The sequence below is a fragment of the Notothenia rossii genome (assembly GCF_949606895.1).
Source record: "Notothenia rossii genome assembly, chromosome: 2".
NCBI classification, from domain to species: Eukaryota; Metazoa; Chordata; class Actinopteri; order Perciformes; family Nototheniidae; genus Notothenia; species Notothenia rossii.
The window spans coordinates 34,160,465-34,182,971 of NC_136904.1; the positions used below are offsets into that span (position 1 = coordinate 34,160,465).

The window sequence follows — 22,507 nt, forward strand, 5'->3', positions numbered from 1 at the left end:
TTTATAATAACCATTAAATTACAAAGTTCAATGTGACACATAATGTGATATTAAGCAAAACACAAGCATCCCTTCATATCAACTTAGCTAAAGAAACAAAAGTTACTTACCACCGTTTGTTGTTTGGGACACCAGTTTGCCATTCAGGCAGAGTCTGTAAGGAAACATGGGGGAAAAAAGGATGGTGGTTATGATGATACATGATGAAGGTAAATACAAAAACTAGCAAAGAAGTAGGTTAACAAATTCATAAACATGACTTTATGGTTTTTTCAGCTTTGTTCTTACTTATACTTTATCTCTACAACTAGTAGGCTTTATTCTGTTACTTGTTCACATTAAACATTAAGATATAAGTTCCTCCAGTTTAAAAAGGAAGCAGCACTGTGACTGACAGAAGGCAGAACTTTAGATGGAGAAGATGGAGGAGAGGATCTTACTGAACACCTGCTGATGTCATGATCACATCCCCCGGCTCGTAATCTGCTCCAAGGAAACTGCAGGGACACTTGCTCCTGTAAAGAAACACGCTCATATATATATATATATATATAAGGCATATAGTACAGCGAGCTGGTCAATATTGGGAAATAAATCCCAACTAAAGAAAAAAATATTATCTGTAAAAGATTGATTTAAAAAAAAAAAAATGTGCTACCACTTAAACAAATAGTGCTTTTGTTTTGTTTTCTAAAATCAAACTGCATTTATAGACACAGTCTGTTATAAGGAAATAACACAACAAAAAATTTCCTAGTTGACGATTCAGAATAGTAATAATTTGTACAATAACAAAAATTAAGCACACAGAAACAGTTGACCGATGAATAATTACTGATGCATACATGTGACTGAGAGAGAAAAACAGATACAGAGATTGTTTGTTGTGCACCATTGCATTGTACATCTCAGCATAAGCAAAAGGCTTTAAATCGGATGTCCGAAAGACCTTCGAAGACCCCTGAAGCCATAATGACACACCAGGCTTTGGGGATGTAAACCAGACACTGCTCAGTTTGTTAATTATTGTGTAAAAAGTAATGTTAAAGAGGGCTTTGTGTTACCTTAAACAGAGTATTACAGGTAAGTGGATAGGGGACAGATAAGCAGGCTTTAGGAGGGGAAATTAGTCCGTAAGGTGTCAAATCCATAACATACTTACTCTAAAAAACTTCACCTGTTTGGGGCGATTTTTCATTGTAAAAATGTAAAATAATGATCTACGTTGAAGTAAACGGTGCTTAGCAGAGGCTGAAAGCCTTGTAACATATAGGCCAGCGCCACACATTGGCCTCTGTACTACAAATTCTTTCTCACTGGTTATCAGATATCTGTGTCGTCCCCAGCCCGAGCGGGAATAAAAGGGGGGTTTCACGGTGAATTCCTTGATGTAACTCTATCACATGGTAAGTAAGTCACCGCGCTGCACTAGGATGTAAAAACCTGGGACATTTAAGAGGAATTCAGCTGCATGTCTTTTAGGGCAGAGCAGGCTGAAAGGGAGAGCACAATTACCGAGGTCCTCTGGCTCTGTAGCGTCTGCAGGAGAGATACAAGGCTCTCCGCTTAAAGGCTGACCTAAACTTCAGAGCAGATACAAATATCACTTTGAGAGGATTTGTTTGGTGGAGTGACTCCAGGCTTTAAAACCTTTCACAACAGGCAGAGCTGGCCCGATTCACAACAAGGACACATGGTCACTCATTCCCTCCTGCCTAAATTCAAATAAAATAAATATTAAGTGTAATAAAACAGAACCTCTTACAGTGATACATATTGCATCTCGCTTTCTCTGCTTGTTTGTTTGATCAGCAGTTAGAAAAGGGTTGTTTTTTTTCTTAATTTATACCACCACCACCTCGGCCGTTCTTACCTGTGCACACAGGTGTGTGTTCGATGGTTGTGGAAGGTTTCCTGGGGGCAGACGCAGCCCTCCTCACACTCCTCCCCACAGTGCTGCGGGATGGAGAGGGCGGAGCAGCGGCGCTGGCAGGACGACACACAGGTCCCGTACTGCATGGTGGGGGGACAGGTGACCGCTGCAGAGAGGGACAGGGTTAAAAGGGTGGTTTGAATTTGCATATGAACTCATCATTCTACATCTGCACAGTGTAAACACAAAGTATATATACAGAGACGGCTGAGTTGACCGCAGTACCAGAACGGACAACAATCTTCTGAAAACAAATGCCAGTGTCACAGTCTCACAGTCTCTCTCACTCACACACACACACGGCCTAATAGTCGGGCAGTTCGATGTGTGTAGAGGTAGGTGCGTGCGTGCGTGCGTGCGTGCGTGCGTGCGTGCGTGCGTGCGTGCGTGCGTGTGGCTATAACGAAGCAGCCTGCAGTCGCTCTTTAGCTGTCTAGTGAAGGGAAACACAGGGAAGGCTGTGTGTAACACACTCGTACCGTCCATAGGTACCGGTGTGCGAGATTAACTGTTTTTTTTAATTAACTGTTAAACTGTGATACAACTTCTGTGGCTATCTACCAGCAATCATGTTTAATATGAAAGACTACACACGTGTATCCCTTTGCAGCACTTGTCCAGATAAGATGTGACTGTGTACTTGGTTAACTTTTGTTATGCATCGATACAGCGACAAAAAAAGAATTACGAGGATACTCACGTTGAGAACTACAAACACATATATTCATAATTTTTACACTGCTGTGAACATGTTTTTGTTTCTATCTTAATCTTTATGCTTTTATCTTTGTTCTTATATTTTTTGTATCTATTTATGTGTAACTTGGTAACATTAATATGAATTCCTTTTTATTGTTGTCTTTCCATCTGTCGGTGATGATTATACCTAGCTACTACAACGAAACACATTATGTAAAATAGACACTTAACACAACATAATGTAGGCTCGCAGGCTGTTAAAGTAGGATATCTGAGGCCTGTACTACGAAGCTGGATCTTCCTAACCTGGATATGTTTGAGTTAGCCGATTGGCCTAATCCAAAACATACGCACTCTCGCTAAACTGTACTACGACACTGGTTATCAAGTGGATCGCTCAAGCCAGCCGTGTCCTATCTAGTTAGGTGCGCGTTCACATGAAAGGGGTGGTATTTGGAGCATTCGACCAATCACAAACATGGAGAAGCGTACTTGACAGCGCAGCGTCATACTTCCTGAATGAAAAGTCAACTATAATATTAGACAAATATGAAGAAGTTAAACTTTAAACATCCATGACTTAAACACTTTACCCAGGATCAAAGCCACATAGTTGCACCTGCAAGGTGAATACAGCTGGTAAAAGAAAAGTGTTTGAATGCGTACATTAACAGGTTTATGATATCACTGCCCCGTCTAAGACACGAGTGGATCTGACTTTAAATTACATTTGTCTCGAGTGTTAATGTGTTGCTTAAAATAATACTTCTGCATACAGTATGTGACACTGTGAGTGTTGCACGGCCAGATACGGCTCAGCTGACTCAGATAAGGAAATATATGATACATTATGATGTGATATGCTGCAGACTGTAGGCTACTTAATGTTACTCTGATCCCGTTACTTATGTTGTGGTAGATATTTAAGTAAGCTTTCTTTACGCTAATGTTATAATAGTCAGATTGCTCTGAAGATGGGAGGTGATATTCTATTAATGTTCACGTTCACACAGTCGGTGATTTTTGCCGGCCGTCTTTCCTGCAACGGCAGCTTTTCTGTATTTCCTTTCTCCTGTAATATGACTTGATCGCTTTAAACTCTGCACACTGAGCTCTGATTGGTCAGTAAGCAGTGCTTTCACTGAGTTGAGCTCTTAGACTGCAACCTAACCTGCTCCGTGGCAGGTTAGCCGCACAGCATAAGTTACCATGGAGATCTCGCCTGCTAAAAAGAGAACCAGCTTCGTAGGACCGGAAAGCCCAAGCTTTCCCTGAAGTTAGTCGGCTAAGCGAAAATCCAGCTTCGTAGTACAGGCCTCTGATCTCGGTGGGTCTTAATGAGGCTTGATACATACCTCAGTCAGTAGGCCTATACTATTTCTAAGTAAATGCCTACTATAATATGTATATTATATATTATATGGCTTAAAGTGTACATACATTCGCTCACATTATAAATGATGGTCGGGTTGCATTTTCTGGAACTTTTTAACAATGTTAATGTAACTAACTCAGCTGTGGTGATCTAATACGTCGTATTGATCATAACGCGCAGGGCTCGATTATTTTCATGTCGATGGACACTGAATATTATGTTTCAATAGAGGATTCCTAATATTGTTTGCCCAGACCAACATTAATGAGCCATCAGCATTTTAAAGTCTAAATATCCCTGCACATGCAATGTGTCAGCAATGACATTTCTGCTGCTATCTTTAAAAAACGAGTTAACAGTCACATCTTATCTGGATGAGTGCTGCAGAATACTGTTTTTATAAAAGGGATAAATGTGTTTGTGGCTGGTAGATAGCCACAGAAAGGGGCGGATCCCAGTTTACCTGAGCGGATCCCAGTTTACCTGGGCGGATCAAAGCTCCACAGCTGAAGATTTCTCCACGCTGCTTTCAAACTGTGAGTTAACAACGTACGCTTCACTTGAAGGCTGTCTGAAGGTGTAGACAGGTCTCAGATGGACTTGGTATCACATTAAGAACGATATTCAGTAATAAGTCTGGCAACAGTAGCTGGTTTAAATGATTTATTCGAGCTTGCAATGTTTTGAACAGACATCCCCAGTCACCTTGTTTGTCTTTTTGTAGTCCTCGCTGTACGCGTCCGGATATCGCCATCGTAACCACAACCTCACACACTGGTACTGAATGCGCATCAAAGTGTTCCTATCGAGCCAAATATACCAAAAGATTTATGTAAACGACAGAAGAAGCGATCAAAATGTGTATTTCAGTCGAAGGGCACGCCCCCTACATCTGCCTGCTGTAAACAAGTTAATTAAAAAAAAACAGTTAATCTCGCACACCGGCAGTCTATCCGCCAAAACAAACTTAAGTTTGTGTCAATCACTTGCACGTTACTTCTGGTATGATGGGCATTCCCTTTCCGGTTTGATTCTCTAGTTTATTAAAGTGTTTCGCGGGAAATGTTAAAGTGTTTCGACACTTGTACATTTTTCTCTATCGCTTTGAACAAATTAACAAGATGCGAAACACTCTTGTTAATTTGTTTTTGTTAATGTTAAATCGTTTTTTCCTTGGTAAAAGTGTTTGGCTAGTGTAATTTTGTTTTATAAAATGTAGATTTGTTTTATATTTATATTGTTCAATTTAAACACGGCATCTATTGCACGTCTGTCCGTCCTGGGAGAGGGATCCCTCCTCTGTTGCTCTCCCTGAGGTTTCTCCCATTTTTCCCTTTAAACTGTGGGTTTTCTCTGGAAGTTTTTCCTTGTACGATGTGAGGGTCTAAGGACAGAGGGTGTCGTATTGTCATACTGATATTCTGTACAAACTGTGAAGTCCACTGAGACAAATGTAACATTTGTGATATTGGGCTATATAAATAAACATTGATTGATTATAAAATGTAAATTTGTCTCAAGCTTTGTTAAAGTGTTTAACACCATGTAATTTTCGATTGCACCTCTCAGCCACCGTAGTACACACATCTATGGAATCAGAATTTCAATAGCTTACCATTAAATGATGGATATACCTCAGATATTAATGTGTAGAACTACAATATGTGAAATGATATAGCAATATCTTGTAAAATTATGTGAAAACATGAATAAAACTACACATCTTCAGATGTTATACATACATACAGTAAGTGTCCTAGACTAATAATACAAAGTTATTATGGCATTGTATGCTGTGTGTTATTTGTAACATCTTCATAAAGTATAATTTATTGTGGGGATGGACACTTTTGAGTCCAGTTTTGGATAGTCTGCCGTGGTTTCATTCCATTTCAAAGAGCTGTTTGACGCTCGGCGTAACCTTGGCACACTGCCACTCCAACATCCAATCACAGAGCTTGAAGATTAATCACGGGGTTTGTCAAGCAAAGGGACTGTAGTCCCAAACAATAGCTGAGGATTATGGGTAGTGTAGTGTCTTCGGCCACCCTAAACAGCGAAAAAACTAGTTGTTTCTCCGAATTGAAGGGGGAAAACACAAAAGCATTTTACACAATTTAAACCAATCAATGTTGTGTAATTAACAAGGACAAACTGATGTTTTTAGTTTTTTGTAGATGAGTACTGCAGATTACTATGCAAACTTCGAGACCGGAAATACTTTTTTCACCCCAACCTGTTGCCTGGCAACGCAATTCTGTTGATATTTATTTCATATCGCATTAACACCATATCCCAACGTGCAATGCGGCTAAAAAATCCAATCACCGGGCTTCAACCATAGCTGAGGATCTTGGGTAATCAGTTCAGTGGCTGTGCATCGCAATGATGCTCGAAATGTCCCATATTGGTCTACGTCTGTTTCCAGTGACTTTATTTTAAATTCAGTTCCTGCCGGACGTCAAAAAAACCCGATATTATAGAATTAAACAAATCAATAAAACCAAGGATAATTGTGTGTTATTGTTGAGTAAATAACAGTGTGTTATTTTAAAAACAATAACAAATTAGAAGGAAAAAAAGATTTTAAAAATACATATTTCAGTATTCTGAGCCCCATTTATTTTCCTCGCGGACGGCAAAAAAGGTCCGACATTATACGATTTAAAATAAAACAATAATCGTGGCTTGATATTGAGTAAGAACATGTTTTTATGAACCACAGCTTCCGGTCTTCCAAGACCCGACCGGACTAAAAGACGAGACATACTAGCAATAGAAATACATTGCTTTTAAAATCGTTCTGTGTGACACGAAAAAAAAGGGGAAAATCATGTTGGTGAACACGAATCAAAAGATTAAATGTCGAGACTATAACACCAAATGCCGTGAGACTGGGTTGTATATTACTTACTTTATACTTTCCCTTCTCTCAAATAATCTTACAAGTTTTACAAGCAACACCAATCAGATTTGAAGGACAGTACTCTTTATACCTTTGCCTCCCGGTGCAATATGATTAAGACATAAAGGAATACACTTATTATAAAGTCAGCTGCTGATTACTCACCACAGTCCGGTATCTGTGACCGAAAGTCAACGATGATGGAGAATCTGCGGCAGTGGCGAGCGTAGTGGGCCAGCGCAGAGCAGAGGCAGGGCGTCCCGCACTTACAGGTGTCTGAGCGACACTGCTGATGGAAGGATGTCGGGCTGAGGTACTCGTGGCAGGCGGAGAACAGATCCTGGTTCAGCACATCACACATCTCTGAGGCGTAAGCCACTGAGCAGGGCAAGGAGCAGCAAGTTAGTACTATATGCAAAATTCACAACTCCTGTATCTAAAATATACAAACAAAAAGTGTTTTTGTAGCACTGCACATGTATATTTAGGAATGAATTTGAAATCCAGGCTGATTCCAACACATCCATGTATATGCACATGTCTAAAGTTAATAACGCTCTAGATATTTAAAAGTAGTTTAAAGATATATAAAGAGGAACACAACATCTAACACTATACTTTTTGAAATAGGGAGAGCCAACGGCATGAGAGGAACTGACCGGCCTGCTGGTGTGTATCACAGGGGTCGAGCTGAGGCGTACTCAGAGTGGTGGAACAGGCTGACGAGACCCTCCAGGCGTTTCCAAACAGGTGAGGAGTGCTTTCTATCATACCTGATGGAGATCTGCAGGAAAACAGGAGCACATATTCATCACATGGAGCTAGAAACCAGCTAGCTTATTTTGTTTTGTCGAGTCTCAGGGTCGTACCCCTGTCAGTGCCGCCTTTGAATTGTTTTGTTAATACTCCCTATTGTTTCGACTTTTTTCTCAACATTTCCACTTTGAAAGCATGAGTGTAAGCATCAGTGTTCGGGGTAACGCGCTACTTTTTTTACTAACTACCCCATTACTGGTAAGCATCATAAAGCCTATTGTGCTACAACAACAACATTAGCATTAGCACTAGCTATAGCACAACAAGCTACTTCTACCTCTAGTAACCTTGTGGTAAGATCTGTTTAGTGCCATGATACTTATTTAAATGTGTAATACGTGGAAGACAAACCCAGAGAAAAGCAGCACTCATTATTAAATTGAATTCAGTCTTTGTAAAGATAAACATATTCTTGTAACCTTTAAAAGGGAAGCAGGAATAATATGTAGGCAACTGTACTACTAGTTATAGACATTGTAGGTTCTCACCTCTGCTTTTAAGAAGGAGCTACCACTGTCTGAGTTTCTGACTAACTCTCCCATTTACTACTTTATCCTAAAGGTCAGTACAAAAAAACAACTGAAATCAGCACCAAAATAATAAAGGATACTGTACATCATGTTTTTAACTGCAAAGTCCTTTCTGGAGATCTTCAGGCAAAGTGAGTTCCAGTTTTCTTCCTAGTAGGATACGACCACTTCAGTCTCAAACTGTGATGTATATCCATTTACAGCTGTTAGACAACATCCGCCCTTTATGGTGGGCCATTACAACGAGGTACAGTGGAACCCCTATTCCACTAACAGTAAATTCCTTGTTGAAGTGGCGTGTCCAGTTGGGCGCTCATCTGGCCCGCCTTAAAGAGCTGATCAGAGAGCGAGGCTTTTGATGCCGAGCCGTCAAACCAGTGTGCATTACAGAGAGCGAGTGTGAGAGAGAGAGAGCACTTCACCATCACCTCCCTGTCCACCTCTGAAACAGGAGCATGCTCTCTCTTTTAAACATAGGAGGAGGAGGGGGGGGGGGGGGGTTGGAAGAGGGCGCGGGACGGGTCAAAGGTGGGCCGTCACACACTTACAGGAAGTCATCTTGGATGTTGCCGTTGAAGGTGCCACACAGGCCCACCGTGTCGTCCTTCCACTGCTCGTCGGCCTGCAGGTAGATGCGGAACTCCTTCCAGCTGTACTGCAGGCGCAGGCCGAACGCCGTCTTCACCTGGAGGAACATGGACGACAGCTCCTGGATGTTGAAGAGGTCTGGGAGAGATGAGGGAGTATGGCTTTAAGATGGTGGTAGATGAGATAATACAAGGTGCATTTCCATTCATGTATGCACAAGAAAATGGCAATTTGTTTTACATCTGTATTCATATGCTAACTAAACATATAATAAATACATGATTTTCCAAATAACTGCTTAAAGGACTGGCTTTCAAAAGAGCAATTGAATAATGTGGTGCTGAAAGTAGTTTTGGAGATGTTTTGAATGTGCTTTGCTTTGAACCTCAAGATTTATCGTCTTTTTTTTCTTTTGTTGTGTATCATTTTTATTTCCATATGACTTAAAGACATATTGACTGACTTATTGACTGATTTATTGACTGATCGACTGACTGATTAATTGATTGACTGTAAACTAATATATAGTCAGAAATGTATTTCTTCAGAACAGAAGATAGGTGTTGTTTTCTTATTCCTTAGGGTACCAAAACATCAGATCATTCTCACACAGTTCATCAAAAATCAAATAAAAGGTTGTTGACTCCATCAACAGACAGCGGCAGACTGTGAAAACATTGGTGTGAAAAGGGAATAATACTCAGAGAGACAGTATTTTGTGAAACACAATGCAAGCGCTAGTATTAGGAAAATATCTGTTCAATGGCACAGATGTCATTAAATCTGTCTAGAACTGCATAGTGCTGGAATAATGCTGGCGCTGGATGTCGAAAGTAAAAAAAGGGATAAAAGGGTAGGAAGTTACCATCAGAATACGGCAAAGAGATGCGGTACTGTCCCGCCATGAAGACCTCGCCAACGTGGCTCAGTGTAATCTCTGTTCTTGGATCCTCGTCAATAACCAGGTTAACTGATTGGATGCAGGCCCCATCCAAATTCTGCAATTGGGACAAGATGGCTGGATAAGGCAGGCTGGCATTATCCCAAACAGTAGCAGCCATTTAGATACGCAACAAGACACACAATGAGGGAGATAGTGGTAAATGAGACAGAGAGAAAGAAAGAAAGAGAAAGAGATAGATTGGAGAGGAACCAAGAAGTGAATGGAAACTTACTCACACACTATAATCATAGAAAAGTGGTGGTAGAAGAAGTACTCGAAAATTAAAACTAAGGTATTCGATTAAAACTGATGAAAGATGTTAAACCCTTCTGGTTTTGCAATTGTGATGATTCCTTAAGTGTGTTCATACAGTAGTTTCAACATTTTATTCACTATGTGTTTATTCACCCTTTACAGCCAATGCACTGTGCCAACTGTTCAGTTGTTAGCTGGCTAGCTAGCACCAGCCTGTGGGAGTTAAATCCGTGTATCTACCGTCCAATTGTTTTTCTTTATTAAACACGTAAACGGAAGAGCGTCTGAGAGGCCTTTTTGCTTTTTACCTTACTAAATGGTCTAATGGTCATTGGAGCGAGGGGCGGGGCGAAACTCACGGAAGTGATTTCAAAACAAAAGCACTCGTTTGCTGAAATCAAACTTGAATCACTACAGTATCCTGCTGAAGGAACGGTGATTATTATAAACAAGGGGAATTTAGCGATCGCAACGAAAACGGCCAAGACACATATTGAGCCCAGAAAATGAATGTTATTAAGGGCTGTAAATATCATAAGCCTATGTCTAAAATGGACAACATTGTTAGGAGATTTAAAATATACAGCGGTTCTGCACTGCGGTCAACTCAGCCGCCTCTCGCGTTTGTTTTTTTTTCAAATCAGCTGCTCTTCATTATTCCTGCTATATTTGAAGAGACAAATATTTGTTACCACAAGTTCTCAAGGAAACTGACACTGTTGGACTCGGTTCTAGTTTGACTTCTACCAGAAATAAAATGAAGTAGGCCTACTTACTGTGTACTTTTTCAATAATCCTCTGTCAATGTCGCCTCCTGAGAACAAGAATGAATGTTTCTCTGCTATTTTGAATAAGTGTTAAAAAACCTTTCTTCATGAGACTGATATTGTTGGACAGAGTATTTTAAGAGGATGGTAGACTTGATATCACCACTACTTCCAGTCAGTACTCCGGCAGCAGCATTTTTACCCCATGGAAAGTCTTTATAATAATAATAATAATAGATTTAATTTGTTAGCGCTTTTACAGGTGCTCAAAGACGCTTTACAGATAATAGTGAAGAAAGAAAGAAAAGAGAAGAAAGGAACAACAAATAAATATATAGTTAAAGTTAAAGTCAAATAATACAAAAACAATCACACATGAAAAGCCAGATTGAAGAGGTGAGTTTTTGAAGGTGGTGAGGTCGGTGCAGTCTCTGATGGGTTGTGGGAGTGAGTTCCAGAGGGAGGGGGCAGCGACGGAGAAGGCTCTGTCCCCCCAGGTCCGGTGATTGGTGCGGGTGGGGATGGAGGTTGGCTTCTGATGAGCGAAGGCAGCGGGAAGGGGTGTGGTGGAGCAGCAGGTCTGTGAGGTAGGGGGGGGCCTGGTTGTTGAGGGCTTTGTAAGTTATGAGGAGGACTTTGAAGTGGATTCTTTGAAGGACGGGGAGCCAGTGGAGGTTCTGGAGGATGGGAGTGATGTGGTCTCGGGAGCGGGTGTGGGTGAGGAGGCGGGCAGCAGAGTTCTGGATATGTTGGAGTTTATTGAGGAGGTTGGATGGTATGCCATAGAGGATGCTATTGCAGTAGTCGAGTCGTGAAGTGATGAATGCATGAATCAGGATTTCAGCAGCAGAGGAGGAGAGTGATGGGCGGAGACGGGCAATGTTTTTGAGGTGGAAAAAGGCGGTCCTGGTGATGTGATTTATGTGATGGTTGAATTTGAGCTGACTGTCGAAAATGACAATGAGGTTGCGGATGTGAGGGGGGGGAGATAGAGTGTGGCTGTCAATGGTGAAGTTGAAATTCTGGATGTCTTTGATACGGGATGGGGGGCCGATGATGATGATGTCTGATTTGGCACTGTTCAGTTGGAGATAGTTTGTTTGCATCCATGCTTTTATTTCTGAGAGACAGTTGGTGAGAGTGGAGTGTGTTGTGGGGGTGATGGTTTTTGTTGAGATATAAAGTTGGATGTCATCGGCGTAGCAGTGAAATTGAAGGTTGTGGCGACTAATTATTTTGCCAAGGGGGAGCATGTAAAGGATGAAGAGGAGAGGACCAAGCACCGAACCCTGGGGGACGCCTTGGGACAGAGGAGCAGTGGAGGAGGTGCAGTTGTTGATGTTGATAAACTGATGTCTGTCGGTGAGGTAGGATTTCAGCCAGGAGAGTGCAGTGTCAGTGATGTTAAGTGATGATTCGAGGAGGGACAGCAGGATGGTGTGGTTGATGGTGTCGAATGCTGCGGTGAGGTCGAGGAGGATGAGGATGTTCAGGTTGCCGGAGTCAGAGGAGAGGAGGAGGTCGTTTGTGATTTTCAGAAGAGCTGTTTCTGTGCTGTGTTTTGATCGGAAACCGGATTGAAATGGCTCAAAGAGGTCATTGGAGCTGAGGTGGGATTTTAGTTGTGAGGCAATGACACGTTCAAGTATTTTTGACAGAAAGGGGAGATTTGAGATGGGCCGGAAGTTGGACATGATGTCAGGTGTGAGTGCAGGTCTTTTGAGAATGGGTGTGACAGCAGCCAGTTTGAGAGAGGGGGGAACTGATCCAGATCTGAGGGAGGAGTTAATGATGGTGGCGATGAGCTGGGACATGGCAGGGAGGCTCTCTTTAACAAATTTGGAGGGCATTGGGTCAAGTGTGCAGGTGGAGTTAATTCCAGTCATGAAGTGGGACAGTTGCATGGGGGTCACAGGGAAGAAGTGGGACAGGGGCTGTGAGATGAAGGGGGGGGAGGCAGGAGAGGAGGTTTGGGGGTGCTGATGAGGGTGTCAGATTGCTGTAAATGTTGCTGATTTTGGTTTGGAAAAACGAAAGGAAGGAGTTGCACTGTTCGGTGGTGAAGGACGAGGTGGCATTGTCACAGGGTTTGAGAAGTTTGCTGATGGTGGAGAACAGACGCTTGGGGTTGCTGGAGCCAGACTGAATGAGTTGTGAGTAGTAATTAGACCTGGCTGCTTTGAGTGCATTACTGTACTGCTGGAGATAGTCTTTGTAGATTTGAAGATGGAATGTTAGTGTGGTTTTCTTGTGTTGGCGTTCAAGTTGACGTTTCCTTGATTTCATTTGGCGGAGTTCGGGGGTATACCAAGGGGCGGAGTGTATGAAAGAGACATTTTTTGTTTTTGTGGGGGCCAGTTCATTGAGACAGAAGGAGAGGGTTATAATAGTCCACAAGTTCAGATGGGTTTTCAGAAAGTGGGGGGGGGGAGGAAGACATCTTGCAGGTAATGGAGGCAGTGATTGCTGAAGGTGAGATGGATTTGAGGTTTCTGTAGGTTATTGTGCGTTTTTGCTTTTGGGCGGGGATGGGGATGGGGATGTTGATATCCATGATGATGGCCAGGTGATCAGAGATGTGGAGATTGAGGCTGGACAGATGATGGATGGTGAGACCAGTGGAGCAGACCAAGTCCAGAATGTGACCATGGCTGTGTGTTGGGAAGTTGATGTGTTGAGAGAAGTTGCAGCAATGAAGGGTTTCCTTAAATTCAAAGGCATATTTGCAGGTAGGGTCGTCAATATGAATGTTAAAATCCCCTGAGAGGAGAACTGATGGGGATATGGCAGAAAGCTGAGTGAGAATGTCAGAGAGGTCGGAGAGAAAGGAGGGGTTTGGCTTCGGGGGACGGTAGATGATGGCTGTGACCAGGGGAGTGGGACCAGAGAGTTTAAAGATCAGGTGTTCAAAAGAAGAAGCATCAGGGATGGGGATTATGGTAGCTTTTATTTCCTTTCTGATAATAGCAGCTATACCACCACCCCGCCCTTGTGGGCGAGGTTTGTCAATGTATGTGAATCCTGCTGGGGTGATTTGATTTAAAGAAAAATAGTCCAGGGGCTTTTGCCATGTTTCGGTCAGATACAGAAAGTCCAGGTTATTGTCTTTAATGAATTCATTCAGAATGTGGCTTTTATTGTGGATGGAGCGTGTGTTGAGCAGAGCTGCTCTGAGGTGACGTTGCGTAGGGGGGGGTTGTGTGGACCGGGGAAGTGGAAGGAGATTGGTCAGATTCACGTGTTTTTTGTTGTGATGACGTAGTGTGGGCGCGTGACAGGACCGAATGGACGGGATGGAGTGTGGAGACGTGGAATGAAATAAAAACTTACGGCCAGAGCCTCTGTGTGGAGGACGGCGTTTGCGGAGTATTTCGTTATCTGCGAGGATGTCCATGCAGTCCGGAGGCAGGCGGTTATTAAAGGAGTGGAGATCTGACAGGGAGTAGAGCGGCGGCATGATCCCGTGAAGTGGCGCTAGCACGGAGCTAGCTAATGCTGGGGACCCGGGCAGCAGAGACCAGGAGCCGGATGACCGTGGAAGAAGGAGCGGTGTGAGTCCAGATATGAGAGTGATAATCCACAGCATATCAGGAGAATGATTCCAGTGGTTTCCGGAGGAGAATCGTAGGAGGGGCTGACAGCCTGGTGCAGAGTGGGAGCCGGGTGACCAGCCTACTAGCTTGTTAGCTAGCTTGTTAGCCACCGGCTGTAGGCGGCAGGGAGAGACTATGTCAGCGGGGAAGCCGGCTGATCGCAGCGGGATGGGAAGACCCACACGAGCCGTGGAGTTAGGCTGGAGTTAGGCTGGAGTTGGGGTGGAGACAGAATTGTTAGCTCGGCAGACTTCAGGGAGCCGAGGAGCATCTAGGTAGCAGCGGGCTAGGGACCGATGAGCAGGAAAGAGCCAGCAGGTTGGAGATGACAACACATCTGCTATTTTTGCTGATGACTGACGTTTCAAAAGTAGAGAGCCAGACAGGAGAGGTTCTAATCTGGACTAAAGAACAATATTTGGGGCGGAGGAGCGGCGAACAAACAACGCCAGCATCGTCGGCGACCCGGGAAAAACAAGATGTTTTTTAGAGCCAGCTACCACCACCACCAGCTACCCAGGCCAGACTTTAGAGTCTGGCCTGGGTAGCTGGTCTATCCTTCAGCACACTGACACACTATGTCACTCTTGTTGGCCTCTTATGAAGCTGCTGTCTTTTACAATAATGATTATTTCTCTGCTCCTAGTTAATTCCTCGCAGATTCTTCCATCAGTCCCAGTCATTGCATGTCAGTCAATAGAGCTTCGAAAAATGTGTCCAATTCAACAAAAAATGTATAAATTAATAATGTTGTGTGCAAACATTTCAAATATAAAATGAAAAAAAAGTTTACTTTTGAAACGATTTCTCACAAAAACCTTTCGAAATTATATTAAAAAGGGTTTAGTCAATATACATTTTTCTGCCTAAAATAGTTGAAATTGAACGTAAACTATATCAAACACCACATGCATGGCAATTAACCTATTTGTGCCCGCTATTTAAATTGACTTTGGTTAGTTAATACAAATATTGATATTATATATATAGCATATAATTGATGCAGTCTTTCTGAACACTTTTTTTTTAAAATACTTCAAATGAAGAATATTTTTGATTTTCTGCACAGATAGTGCCCTAACTTACAGCAGTTGAAAAGATTTGTGGAAGGATAAATTCTTCATGGGCTTCAATGGCTCTCTAGTAAAGGGTGTTTTATGGTTGCTTGTATTATCCTCAGATAGTTGTTTGTTTAAATAAATATTGACATTTTAATAAATATTGCAAAAAAGGGCTCCAAAAAAGGCATATGACCTGGCCGGCTTAGCCAGTTTGTATTTCCTCAAGCACCACAAGATTCATAGTTTATAAAGTACAATTCTGGGCCATTGATTTTGTTATTTCTCCAAACACATACAAAAATTCCTGTTTTTGAAGCCTTAAAATGGTGCAGGAAAAGGACTTTACATTGTCAGACAGGACTATTCAGTTAAGAGAAGAGGAAAAAGGAAAGAAAATTGTTATAATGGGTGATATAACATTAATGACAGACATAATATGAGGTCCTTGGCACTAAGACTCTAGAGGGGTCATTTTGTGATAATGGGGCATCACCCTTGTATACAGCATCAGGACAATATCATATGGAGTCAGACACTGGAATTGTGCTGGAGGCGTTGACTGGGACTGATGGAAGGATGAGGCTGATGAGACTGAAGAATCTGCAAGGAACGAACTAGCGGCTGAGAAATAATCATATATTAAAAGACAACAGCATCATAAGAGGGCAACCAGAGTGACAGAGTGTATCAGTGTGCAGTCTACCATCCTCTTAAAATACTCTGTCCAACAATATCAGTCTCATGAAGAAAGGTTTTTTTAACGCTTATTCAAAAATAGTAGAGAAACATTCATTCTTGTTTTCAGGAGGGGACATTGACAGAGGATTACTGGAAAAGTACACAGTAAGTACTTCATAGTACTTCTGGGGGTAGTGTCACTAGTACTGAGTCCAACAGGATCAATCTCACGAAGAACTAATGGCAACAAAAAAGAATTCCCTCATGAAACTTAGCAGAAGTGGCTTGATTTTGTTCTCAGCAGGGGACTTTGACAGAGTATTCCTCAATAAATACACAATAAAAGTACTTCAATGTATTGTAAGTAGTAGGCTAACTAATACAAAGTCAAACAGTATCAACTTCATTAAGAACTAATTGTAAAAGGATATTTGTATCATTCATCAAAGATAGCAGAAAAACATGCATTATGTACTAAGGAGGGGACTTTGACAGAGGATTACTCACAAAGTACACAGCAAAAGTACTTCATTTTATTTCTGGTAGAAGTCAAACTAGAACCGAGTCCAACAGTGTCAGTTTCCTTAAGAACTTGTGGTAACAAATATTTGTTTCACTCGTCAAATATAGCAGGAATAATTAAGAGAAGCTGATTTGAAAAAACAAACTCGAGAGACGGCTGAGTGACCGCAGTGCAGAACCGCTGTATTATAGTTTAAATCTCCTAACACTGTTGTCCATTTTAGACATAGGCTTATTATATTTACAGCCCTTAATAACATCAATTTTCTGGGCTCAATATGTGTCTTGGCCGTTTTTCGCTGTGATCGCTAAATTCCCCTTGTTTATAATAATCACCGTTCCTTCAGCAGGATACTGATTCAAGTGTGATTTTAGCAAACGAGTGCTTTTGTTTTGAAATCACTTCCGTGAGTTTCGCCCTGCCCCTCGCTCCAATGACCATTAGACCATTTAGTAAGGTAAAAAGCAAAAAGGCCTCTCGAACGCTCTTCCGTTTACGTGTTTAATAAAGAAAAACAATTGGACGGTAGATACACGGATTGAGTTAAATCCGTGTATCTACCGTCCAATTGTTTTTCTTTATCATTTTCAATTTCAAACAATCCAGTGTCACGGAAGTACTTTAAAAATGTACTAGAGTATGATTAGTTAATCTGACGCTCCGATATTGTTAAAGTAAGGAAACCTTCCCATCGCTCATCGCTGACAGTTAGTGATCTGCCACTATGAATCATCTCTTTCATAGGTGGCAGAGCCTCATAGCCGAAAGGTTTTAGCACCTCCATCCTCCTCCTTTTACTCTTCCCATCATTCACCTCCTGTTTTGCGCATAACCTTCTCTCTGTCCAAATCCCCAACCCCTTCAGTGCCTCTCTTCACCTCCCTCCTCACTACAAAGCCGTCCACAGCTCTGTCAGCCAGGCCAGATAAGGTAATCCTGTTCACTTGGCTGTTAGAGGTCTCGGGCCTCTGCTCTGATCAGTGGGACATCTTATATCCCGCCTCCTCCCCTCCATTGCCCGTTTGCCGAGCAGCTCAAGATCAGCTGGGAAACGAAAGGCTCAGTGAGAGGGGAGAGAAGAAGCTTCTTTTTTTTTTTTTTTGCTTTTCATGCTCATTATCTGCCCGGGTTTGATTGACATTTCCTGAAGGCTTTCAATTCCCTAAGCATTGAACAAAAATGACCTGGCCTCAGCAGGGATTATTGAGCACTTGAATACCGATGTGATCTACATGAAAGACAAATTGCATAAACCCTGTAGCCAAGACAGGTGAACACTTGCAGAGGCTAATTGTGGAAGTAGAAGAGTTTGAGATGTAAAGATATTTCTCTCAAAAGCAGGAGAAGAAAGGAACTCAACAAGAGGGTGGATAGATAACATCATGCAGAATAAACGCCAACTCACGGCTCCACAGGGGGCGTTCTGGATGGTGACTGTGAACTTCCCTGAGTTGTGACTTTTGGCGAGGACATACTGACATGTTGCAGGGAAGGTGTAGATCCGCCCGTCAAAGGACTGAAAATACATATCGCCAGTCACCGAGCATTCGCCTGTAGAGAGAGAGAGACACTTTCAATGATTACCTTGGCCCTAAAATATCAAGTATCCGTGCTCGCTGCATGTCTCATTCCTGGCTGGGAATCCTCCTCCTTCCTTACTTTCTACCTAAAAAGCTCCTGTCTTCACACTTTCCTGGGATGTCACCTCCTTTATATTTTCTCAATAAACAATACTTTCTTTAACAGAAAATTATAGATAGCTTGGGCCAAAATTAGGGAGCTTTCTCCTTTTGTGTTACCTAACTAGGAGCCCTGGAGCTTTCTTGCCTTAATCTGCAAGTACTTTTTGTTCTCTTCAAAATTTAGGAGATAACTTCTTCCTTCTTAACTAACTAGGAAGCTTCTGCATTCAGATAAACTTTGTTATAAAACTCACAGGTGCAGCGTTGCTGTTCCTTAACTATTTCAGACGATTTTGGCATTGACCCATACCTACAAGAATTCCAAAATTGCGTCATTAACTAAGTTTGACATTTTCCTTGCCGTTTTCTTAAAAAATAGCCCTTCTACTTTCCTCTACTTTTATTTTCCTCCGGGTTCATACAAGCCATGATAGAAACAACAACAACACCCTCACTTGCTTGCTGTGAATACTCGGGAAAATAATCAATTTGTACTCAGACATGGGCCGAATCGAACATTAGAAAAACGTGGTACTAGGGAGCTGGCAGGGTAAAGTCTGTTTGATGACTGGTCCGAATGATTCCGACATTGCGTTCTCAAACACAGCTCCAGTGGGTAATGTCAAAATACGTTGCTTTGGAACATAGGAGACATCGTTTTTAACATTTGCTATCACAGTATGTTCTTCTTACCAGTACCTTAAGTAATGTCTTTCCAAATAAAAAAAACAATCCACACCCATGAATGTGACCTGCAGCACAGTTTGAGCTAAAATTAAACCACCCACAGAGGGAAGGCACAAACCTGGGCAGCTGTAGTCGGTGCAGTTCCACACTCCACCAACGCATGTGCTGAAACAGAAAGCAGAGACTTCAACAGGTGGAACATGAAAGGCTGTACTAATCAGCAGGATCGCTGATAGAAACTGGACACACAGAGCCCAGGTGGTCAGATCTGAGAAGATTAAAAGGACTGCATAGAATATTCAGAACAATAACCTGCCTTTTGTTTTTGCTAATAGATGATGATGACATCTATTGTAACATAGTCTAACATGTGTTCATGTTTTGTCCAAAAACACATGAAGCTGGTTCTCCTCGCATACATGTTTGTGCAATATAAGGAAAGCGTTCCAACAGGTGAATCAAAGTTTTTATCCTGTTACTTTAAAACCGAAGTTAAACACTGCTCACCAGTTGTTGCACTCCTCCTGCAGCGTCTGTCCAGAAGGATAAAACATGCTGTGGTACTCGCAAGGACAGTCGGAAGGCGTTACACAGCCTCCATCTTCGAAGATCATACCTAGGAAAGGCAAAAGTGTAGACAGACATAGAGAAATTATCAAGCTTAATTTTGCCCGAGAATAATTCATGAATTATTCATTTATGTCGAGGAAACGTGATTTATTTTAAGGTTGGAAGACACGACAGAAACAGTAATAAAAGGTGTATTTGCAGCATCTACGAGATACGACAGATAATAAACTCTGATTTGAAAATCACCATCAGGACAGTAGCATCCATCCAGGCAGGCCAGTTTGCTGTCGATGCATGTCCGCTCCAGGTTGCAGGACGCTGGGCAGCAGCTGATGCATTCCCTGTACTGCAGACCAAGGGCACACTGCTTTGCTGGTCGCAAAAAATTAAACACAACACGGATGTCATACACTTTCTACTGAAAAGACAGGGAATATAATTATATGACCGAAAATTGACACCTGTTGTGCCTAGAGATATCATGTCTGCCACAAGTGACGTTGTAGTAGCCTACCTATATCTATTGACAAATATAGCTAATTCACAATAAGTCCAGTTTATCTGTTGGCTTGATTAAAAGTAAGACAAATTTGTTTCTGGTATGCAACGTTAAATTCACGAACCTTTCTGTTGTTTGCAAACTTGCAAAAACTAGAACAATTATCTGGTGCAGTTAACCTTAGCAACAATAGGCTAGCGGTTTCGCTAGGGAGCTGATACAAAAATACAATTTTTGTGAGTTTTCAGTTACTACTAAAGATATTGAAACAAAACATTGACATAACATATCATAATATTTTCACAACTGTAAGTTAACTACAGCAGCTAACCTTAGCCACATTAAGCTAACAGTTCTTAAGCTAACGTGTCTTGGGAGGCTATGGCAGTAGCCTACATGTGTTTGATAGATGCAAATAATTGTAGTGGGTCATTTGATTATAAATTGTCCTGTGCCTATAGCAGTCAGTTCAACTTTAAAATGTGTAAACTAAGTACGTTTTTACACTGTATTCTAATATAATAATCTTAATACAACTGAGTTCCCTTATCTCCACAACACAACACCCACCACCAGAATTACACTGCGTTCACAAAAGGCAAATAAAAAATACATTTTCAAGTATTTATGATTTCTATATCTGTGTCAACCTTTCAGGAGTACAATATGAAGGTCCAACCCAGTCTCACGGCATTTCGTGTTCACCAACACGATTTTTAATCTATTGATTCGTGTTCACCAACACGATTTTCCCCTTTTTTTCGTGTTGCACAGCACGATTTTAAAAGCAATTTATTTCTATTGGTAGTCTCACGGCATTACGTGTTATAGGAAGACCGGAAGCTGTGTGGTTCATAAAAGCATGTTCTTACTCAATATCAAGCCACAATTATTGCTTTTATTTTAAATCGTATAATTTCGGACTTTTGTTGCCATCTGTGAGGAAAATAAATGGGGCTGAGAGCCTCAGGATACTGAAATCCTATATATGTAAATCTTTTTTTCCTTCTAATTTGTTATTCTTTTCAAAATAACACACTGTTATTTACTCACCAATAACACACAATTATCCTTGTTTTTATTTATTTGTTTAATTCCATAATCTCTGGGTTTTTTGGCGTCCATCAGGAACTGAATTTCAAAATAAAAATAACCGGAAACACGTAGGCATTTCGAGTTCAGGATGGCCGAAGACACTACACTACCCATAATACCCAGCTATCGTTTAGGACTACAGTCCCCGTGATTAATCTTCAAGCTCTGGGATTGGATGTTGGAATGGCAGTGCGCCAAGTTTACGCCGAGCGTCAAACAGCTGTTTGAAATGGAATGAAACCACGCCAGACTATCCAAAACTGGAATCGAACGCCCCCACAGGACTACACATGCTATGGGACGTCTCTACTGAACGTTTTCGTTTTTCCCACAATTAGAAGTTGCCAGTATTAAACACATTGGTGTTATCAAATGTAAAACATATAATTAATAAATGGATGAAAATCGCTTGTGTCCATAATGCGCAGCATTAATATATACCCACATGACAGCTCATTGTTACTTTATAATTCTACTCCACTACAATTCAGAGGTTAACCTGGTATTTTTACTCCACTACATTTATTTGAGTTACTTTTCAGATTCTGATTAATGATGTGAAATATAAACAACCCTTAAAGCAGACTTTAGTTACACCTGAGTAAAATTCAGGGAAGGTGATTGTCAAGTGCCAACAATCAGGAGAGATATTTGATAGTTGGTGCTTGAGAAGACTAAACATTTATCTGCAATTGACATGAATGGAAACGAGTAATAAAGTATATTCATTACTCGTTATTCTCTACTAATAGTTAATTAAAGACTTTATAATGGCTATTTTGCACATCCCTTTCAAGATTTCAAGATTTTCAAAGGTTTATTGACATATCATTATACAAAACTGTGTATGCAATGAATGAAAAACTTGGGTCACAGGTTCCTCAACAGCGCATTACAAGACATCTATCAATATGTGTGTACCACCATGGTACCACCACCCTTAAACTGTCATATTCTGTACATTTCTTATACTGTCTACATACATAAGAGTATAATTCATATGTATGATATCAGTTAAAATAAGTGCTTCAACATAGTCAACATTGCAGGAAAGCAATATATTAGACGTTAAGTACTTTGTCAGGCTTAATATTTATCTGTAGATACCCCCAAAGCTTTTTTCTTATTTAAAAGAAGACCTTAATCTAAAGTATTATTTAATGTTTGAATAAAGGTTAATTCGTTTTTCTGTTTTGCACATCCTCATATTAATATCTTTGTACATCCAGCACTAAAATGTTTTATTGTAGAGATCACTTACAGTATCTTCTTGATTTTTTTCTATTCTATATTTCTATCACAGACCTT

The 22,507-nt window shown here is 41.3% G+C and overlaps 1 protein-coding gene across 3 annotated transcripts in view; it reads right to left on the reverse strand.

The window, feature by feature from the left end:
- Positions 1 to 22,507, reverse strand: part of otog (otogelin) — an 82,023-nt gene that overhangs the window by 41,491 nt on the left and 18,025 nt on the right. For all 3 annotated transcript variants that reach the window (XM_079662436.1, XM_079662437.1, XM_079662435.1), the window contains exons 12-22: positions 19,852 to 19,977; positions 19,543 to 19,651; positions 19,154 to 19,200; positions 18,072 to 18,217; positions 9,712 to 9,844; positions 8,807 to 8,984; positions 7,572 to 7,696; positions 7,078 to 7,290; positions 1,874 to 2,039; positions 441 to 515; positions 111 to 154 (exon numbers count right to left, since the gene is read on the reverse strand). In XM_079662436.1, coding sequence (XP_079518562.1) covers positions 111 to 154; positions 441 to 515; positions 1,874 to 2,039; positions 7,078 to 7,290; positions 7,572 to 7,696; positions 8,807 to 8,984; positions 9,712 to 9,844; positions 18,072 to 18,217; positions 19,154 to 19,200; positions 19,543 to 19,651; positions 19,852 to 19,977 — 1,362 coding nt within the window. The remainder of the gene's footprint in view (positions 1 to 110; positions 155 to 440; positions 516 to 1,873; positions 2,040 to 7,077; positions 7,291 to 7,571; positions 7,697 to 8,806; positions 8,985 to 9,711; positions 9,845 to 18,071; positions 18,218 to 19,153; positions 19,201 to 19,542; positions 19,652 to 19,851; positions 19,978 to 22,507) is intronic.